Source organism: Octopus bimaculoides, chromosome 6 (assembly GCF_046866305.1).
Source record: "Octopus bimaculoides isolate indiv1 chromosome 6, ASM4686630v1, whole genome shotgun sequence".
NCBI classification, from domain to species: domain Eukaryota; kingdom Metazoa; phylum Mollusca; class Cephalopoda; order Octopoda; family Octopodidae; genus Octopus; species Octopus bimaculoides.
The window spans coordinates 10,160,014-10,167,513 of record NC_142933.1 but is presented as its reverse complement, the minus strand read 5'-3'; the positions used below and the strand labels follow the sequence as shown (position 1 = coordinate 10,167,513).

The 7,500-nt window shown below is 33.2% G+C and overlaps 1 protein-coding gene across 2 annotated transcripts in view; it reads left to right on the top strand.

Moving 5' to 3' along the window:
• The first annotated feature begins 1,058 nt into the window (after positions 1-1,058).
• LOC128248057 (uncharacterized) overlaps positions 1,059-7,500 on the top strand; it is a 35,993-nt gene continuing 29,551 nt past the window's right edge. The window contains exons 1-2 of one of the 2 annotated variants that reach the window (XM_052968448.2): positions 1,059-1,194; positions 7,064-7,142. In XM_052968448.2, coding sequence (XP_052824408.1) covers positions 7,070-7,142 — 73 coding nt within the window. In that variant the 5' untranslated portion in view covers positions 1,059-1,194; positions 7,064-7,069. Of the gene's footprint in view, positions 1,195-2,923; positions 3,049-7,063; positions 7,143-7,500 lie in introns of those variants that run through there. The other variant, XM_052968447.2, reaches the window with a different exon arrangement.

Here is a 7,500-nt window from a genome sequence, read left to right as displayed (position 1 = left end):
ATTCAGAAATATTTTTAACTGAATGTGATTTCATCATCCGGAGTTCGTTAATTTCTGTAAAAATGTATGTACGTGTATATGAAATGGACGTGTGTGTATGTGAAAGAGATAAATAGATAGAAAGAGAGAGTGTGAGTGAGTGAGTGAAGGAGTGTGTATGTATGCATGTATGTATGTCATTATTCAGTTTATTTCGAGATTTCTTGCCAATAGAGAAAGAAATGGTTTCTAACCTAGATCCAAAGTTCCTTCATTGGAATTTCAACATCAACAACAGGGTATTTTTGTATTATGTATGTATATATGCATGTATGTATGTATGTATGTATGTATGTATGTTTGTATGTATGCATGTATGTATGTACGTATGTATGTACATATGTGCAGATTTGTGTCTTTTATGTATGTATGTATTCTCATGAATATAGTTGCATACCTAGACATGCCCATACATGATACACTTCTGGAAAGTTTTAAACGATACACTTGTGGAAATGTTTACAGATTTTTACAGTTCCATTGATGGATTGGATCTGTAGTCTTCCAATTAGCTTTCTTCCTTCTGATTTTGAGAAGCCTAATTTCTCAAGATTGGTATTCAGGCAGTGTATGTATGTATGTATGTATGTATGTATGTATGTATGTATGTATGTATGTATGTATGTATGTATGTATGTATGTATGTATGTGCCTTTGTATTTGCTTATGCGTTTGTATAGATGTTTGTATAGCTAATTAGATACGCATACAATTGTCAGAATGAATGTTTTTGTAAGCTTCTATGTGTTAAACAGAAAAAATAATTAAATATTTATATTTTGGTTTGTGAGTGAGATTAACTTGCCCGATAAATCTCACCAGCTGGCAATTGAATTCATCAAAGTTATAATAACTATATAATTTCATGTCTGTAAATTTGTGAAGATTTATATTATATTGAGTAAAATGTACATCTTTATAACTAACAAGCCCAGCCAAATTTATTTGCTAATATTTGATTTCACTATACATTAATAATTGTTCTGTATTCCTTATTTTTATAGAAAGAGAAACTGACCAATCTAAAACAGAAGACGAAATCGAATGCAATTCCAAAAGCAGTTTACCATAAATTGATGAAGAAGGACATAAGTATCCAGGGCTAAGATTCAAGAATTTGCGGAGTACTCGTGCCAAGGGCACCAATCACTATTGGTATTACGTCTACTTTTTTCATTTCCCTCAACCTGGATATATCCCACATCAATTCATTATAGTTGTTCACTTTTCCTTCTTTCTCCTCTTGGGTGTCGATGTCACCAGTACATGTTATGTCAATTACCAAACAAGTTTTTTTTTTCTTTTCTGTTCACTACAACAATGTCAGGTTTTCGATATTAATTTTATTGTCACATTGAATCATTGCATCCGACAAAATTTTGCAATCCTCTTTCTCAGTAATTCCTTCTGGAATTTGGTCATACCACGTCTTTGATCTTCCTAAAAGTAAAAAAAAAAACATCAGAAGAAGATTAAAACTATTGAAAGAAATGTTGTCAGCAACATTGAGCGTGGGATGTATATGAGTATCTATCTATCTCTCAATCTATCTATCTTTCTGTCTATGTATTTGTCTAGATGATATTTATATATATATATGTGTGTGTGTGTGTATGTGTGTACATACATACATATATACATACATACATACATACATACATATATACATATATATATATATATATATATATATATATATATATATATATATATATATATATATATATATATATATATATACAAACAATATATGAGTATATGCATATATATGTACATGTATGTATATACGTTCATCTACATGTACATATAGATACATTACTGGATAACTGGGTACATGACGTGGCAAAAGAACATGGACAAAATGGTAAACAAGGTGCAACAAACAAGCAGGCCACATAGAAACATCCCCTTCATCAGTTGCCACCATTAAAACTCCGGCGTTTCGAAGAATTAAGGCAGTACGCATCGTTAAAATGGTTCTTCCCACGAACACAAATTAAATTGTTTTCGTGGAGGGTAGTGGCGGACGGAAAACAAGACAGGAAAACGAAACGGTGAAATAAACAAACAAAAAGGCCGTACAGCCAGACGTGAAGTGTGTATGTCTCGAACGCTGTGAAGCACGTACAGGAGGGGCAAAGAAGTACGTGCGAGCTTGGTGATTCCAAGAACGAAAAGAAATAGCAGCCGGACACACGTGACCAAGGCTGTGTGAAGAGAAAGAGTAGCAGAGGGAAAAGGAGTGGAGGAAGTAGAATAAAAGTGAGCAACGGGAGGTAGAGAGAGAGAGAGAGATAGTAGTAGTAACGGTGAGAGGCGAAGGACGAGTAACAAGAGATAGAGAGAGAGAGAAGTAGTGAAAGGTAGAGGCGAAGAACAGTAGAGGGAAGAATGAGAGGGGGAGATAGAAATAGAGAGAGTCGCGTTAGAAAAATAGTTAAAGCATACTGTATAAAGGTAACGCGTGCGTTCTGTCGTGATACAAACAATATATGAGTATATGCATATGTATGTACATGTATGTATATACGTTCATCTACATGTACATATAGATACATAACTGGGTACATGACGTGGCAATGATATTATGCATTATGGTGCGTCGATGGGTGCAAACTTGTTTTTAGTGGAAAGCAATAACTTACGCCTTTTAGTCATTCATATCAACAATAAATGTAGAGCGAAATCTGAAAGAAAGAATTAATTAATACACTGTGAATAGAATGTGATTAACGCATAATGCGACTATTCATGTAAGTGACAAATTTATGTAATTCAGTTCTAGAATTACTTCAATTCTCTGTAAGACACAAATGAAATCTTCAGCTGTTAGCTATATTTTATGCCTTGACATTATAACCTCATTCGCTTTGGGGATAATTAAAGCTGTGATTTATTGTCTCAAGTTTTTTATTAGCATTGGCGGTGTTACATTAGATATAAATACGCATCAATTTTGCATTCGTTATTCTTTCAAATTCCGTCACTCCTTTCTATTTTTTGACATACGTAAGTGAAATTTTAAACATTTTATTTTTATAATTAATTTAATATGAAATGTATACATTACTGCTTTCAATTATAACTCAGATATAGTTTTAAAATGTTAATCTATTCGTCAATCATTTTTTACAAATGTTTAATTAATACAAGAAATCAGAAACAAGTCTAATATAAAGTTATCTATCAGCATTTTGATTTGATTTTATTGGTAAAAGAACGAAAGTATAAAGTTTATATCTAAATTAATTTTATTTTCTCTGTTTTTGTATGTTAATATATGTCTGTGTGCGTTTGTATCAATGAATTACTTTATCTATCTATCATCTGCCTTCTAAGATACTGTATTTACTCGAAACAACGAGCGGGTAGTGGCTTACGTGTTAACAGCATGCGTATCAACCCATTACCTGCCAAATTTTTTAATATTTATTTTGCTTTGCCAGGTGTCTTAAGAGTTAAAATAATATTTAGTATTTAAATTTTCTTCTTATGCTAGCTATTTTGTAAATTATAATAAATTCTTATGAATAAATATGAATAAATTTTTTTTCGGAAAGTCTCAAATTGAGATCGCTGAAAATAAGCATATTTATCCTTTTTCTATTCAATTGCAATAATAAACATTTTAGTCATTTTGAAACTATAGTATCAAATGCGAATGTGAATGAAATATCGATGAATGATATAGATAGGAAATGCAAAAAGCAAAAACAAGAAGTTTTCAAAAATTTGCGACTTATGACATAAATTAGCCAGAGCTAATAATAACAAACATTAACTATTAAATATTGTTAAACACACCTCTGCAAATGCAATGTACATAAGAAAATTATTTTAAATACAACGAACAACCGGCAGTGAGACAGTTTTTAGCAGATCCCCAAAAAGGGTTTCATGGCAGGCAATGGGTTACTAGCAATCCTTTATACTAGAATGTATGCTCGCCATATTGATGGGGGAGATAATTCAGGATGTGAAAGGAAGCAAATGGTAATATGACTACTAAGTTATTGTCCTTGACTTTCATCCTTTTCAGGTTCAATTAACATGAGTACCAGTTGAGCACTAGGGGTCTATGTAATCGACTTACCAACTCCCCCAAATCGCTGGTCTCATGCCCGTATTTGAAACGTGTGATATGGTCAGTAATAGTGGTCACCGTAATAATAATTGTAGTATGAATATTAATAATGGCGATTATGATAGGAAAATAATCTTAATAACGAAATTAAATCAAACAACTGTACTATTAATTATAATAAAAATCATGAATATGATACTAAAAGTAAGAAGCAATGTATCAAATCTTCGTTTTCTAACAATAATGTAAATTGTGATAAACGTACTAATGATATTAATTCAGATAGATAACAAATGGCACTCTTCTTTTAATTTTGACTCTGTATCTTCAGGAGGAGTTACCTCAATCCTTTCTATATTAACCAAAATGAAGTAGATTGACAAATTTATTTTTTGAACTAGTTGAAGAAAGGATTGAGGTAACTCCTCCTGAAGATATAGAGTCAGCGATTGACCTTGCAGGTGAGGCCCAGTTAGAATTTTCTTCAATTAAGTAACCCATCGGCTTAACATGAAGGACTTATTGGCCTCCGTGGTGCAGTTGCCAGAGAAACAGCGGCAACAACAACAACTACAACAGCAACAACAACAAAACCAACAGTTGCTGGAATTAATGTTGAAGAAGTCTGAAAATATTCGGGTTTGTACTCGCCTGATAGTGTAGCAAACTCAATTGAAGAAGTCGGTTATATTATAGAAGAAGGGAATGCCTTCTCTGCATATTTTCGAAGATACGAAGAAATCTTCAAAGAATGTACAGACTAGTCTGACACGAAAAAGTACGACTACTTTTAAGAAAGTTATCCCTTACCAAACACGAAAACTATAGTAATTATATTCTGCCGAAGAAAGCAGGTGTGACGAATTAATATTTAATCGAAACTTTTTAGTGAAAGAAGTTCCCTGTTCAATACTCACTAGCAATGTTTAAATTTGGTTTGAAAAGATGAGAGAGCTTTAGTTTCATATGCTGGGATTGTTATCAGAGAGTGAGAAAAATTTAAATTAAATGAATTAACTCCAGATAAGTTGAAATATCTAGTTTTTGTTCAGGAGCTAAATGCAAGCAAGGATGCAGTTATACGTTCCCGAATATTAACAAAATTAGAGCAAGACAAAACATTAAATCTACAGCCAGTTGCAGGAGAATGCCAGATGATTATAAATCTAAGACATGACGCAGATAAAATTGAAGTAAAAGATTGCTCTCGTATTCATGCGACCGGTAACGGATATGTAAAAAAGGAAAAAATGCCAAAAGCGAATCCATGTTATGGGTGAAGTGGTCTACATTTTAAAAGTTACCTTCATTTAAGAAATATAAAATTTTTAAGTGTGGTTAGATAGGTCATAAAAAATCACGTTGTAAAACAAGACCTAAAAAGCGGTTCAAAAGAAAAAATCACGTAAACAAGTTACAGTGACAAGAAATACGAACAAGTCTCAAAGGAAATTTGTGTATGTAAAAATTAATAACACATACGTAAAATTACAATTGGATACGAGCAGTGATATTCCGATAATTAACACAGATACATGGAAATGGAAAAAAAATCAGGCGACCTAAATTAAAAGAAACTTCGAAAATTGCACATGGTGTTTCAGGAAAAAAATTATATTTTAAAGGCGAGATGTTTAGTGGTGTTACATTTTGTGGAAAAACCTTAAAAGCCAAAGTTTTATGTTGAATAATGGAACAAATATATTCGGAACAGACTGGATAGGATTATTTAACTCATGGGACCTCACCATAAATATTGTCTGTAAAAATGCGAATTTTTTTTCCGCCAGTACAAATAAGTCGCACAAATAAGACGAATTAAAAAAAAAAAGAGTGCACCAAAATAAACACAGCAATGTAAAAATATTATGAGATTACTCCAAGCTCCAGACAATTATCAGTGGAGAAAAGCCGAACTGAACTCCAGTCTGATTTATATGCTGTAAGCCAATGAAAAGACAAAAACAAAATGCAGTTAAATAAGAGAAAATTTGAACTGATGCATTTTGGAAAGACGACCACACTCAACCAACCATATTCTCTCTCTTCGGGGGAGCCACTCACAGCATCCAATAATATCTTAGACCGAAGAGTGATAGTTGACTACAATCTAAACTCGAGCTCACACGTCAGCAATAACGTTGATTTAGCCGGCAGGACGAGCTTCTGGATCCTCAGAACTTACCGTTTCAGAGAGCAACATGTCATCATTCCTCTTTTTTCTTATCCTCTGCACGGTCGCACGCAAAATACTGCTGCCTTCTGTGGTTTCCTCACATAAAACATTTCGTGAATTGAGACATCCCAGAGAACATTCACTAAAAGAAATTAAGGGCAGGACTGATCTTGATAATTAGGACCGTCTTAAATCATTGAAATTTTATTGTCTCCAGCGCCGCCGTGAGTGCTACATCATTTTGCACAAACTGGAGAATATAACACCAGCATTGCCCAGATGACCTTAACATTACATTCACAATTAATCCAAGGCTGGGGCCACGTACCATACATCGCCTACACAAGTCAGGATCACAACACATAAATTAACTGCAGCATAATCTCTTTTCCTCAGTGATCCCTGTTCTATTTAGCCCAAAGCAAATCAAAGATTTCTTCACCTTCAAACGTAACTTGGACAAATTTCTCCAAGGGATACCAGGTGAGCCACCTATATTTGGATACATCTGAGTCAACAAAAACTATCTATCTACTTGAATGAACCATTCTACCACAGAACTTGGATTAAAAATGATCTAGCAGATCCTGTTAAATTAAATATGGCCTGGGTCAATCATTGACCGAAATATATCGAAATTATCTGAGTTATGTATATCCAGAGAATACACACACAGGTAACCAATTGTGTTGCTCCCCTTTTTCTCAAAATTTAACCACCACAGTTACTAGTTCGATCTTTTCCAATTACATTTGTACTTTCAGATCAATATGACACAACTATTTCCTTTTTGCTTGTTGGTTTTGACAGCAGTAACAACTTTTGTCGATGCAGCTACGATCAGTAAGTTTCCAATCACATATGAAAATACTGAATAATTAAACTTTCGAAAATTGCCTGAAAACTAATTCTTCCATTTTTTAAATCAGTCTTTTCTTGTATAATTATGCTGCACTTACCGATTTTGATCACAGACAGCTATGTATGCATATTTGTATTACATGGAAAAATACGAGCAAAAGTAATAATATCCTTAAGCTTATAAACCTGGATTATAAACCACACATTCCATAGTCTCTGTCATTCAATGGTTTGGTTCTGGTAATTTGCTATTTTTTCTATACCTCTTATATTGATGTTTTTGTCATTTGGGACAGTAAAGTCAATTGTCTGGCACTTTCCATTCCCTTTATCTACTACT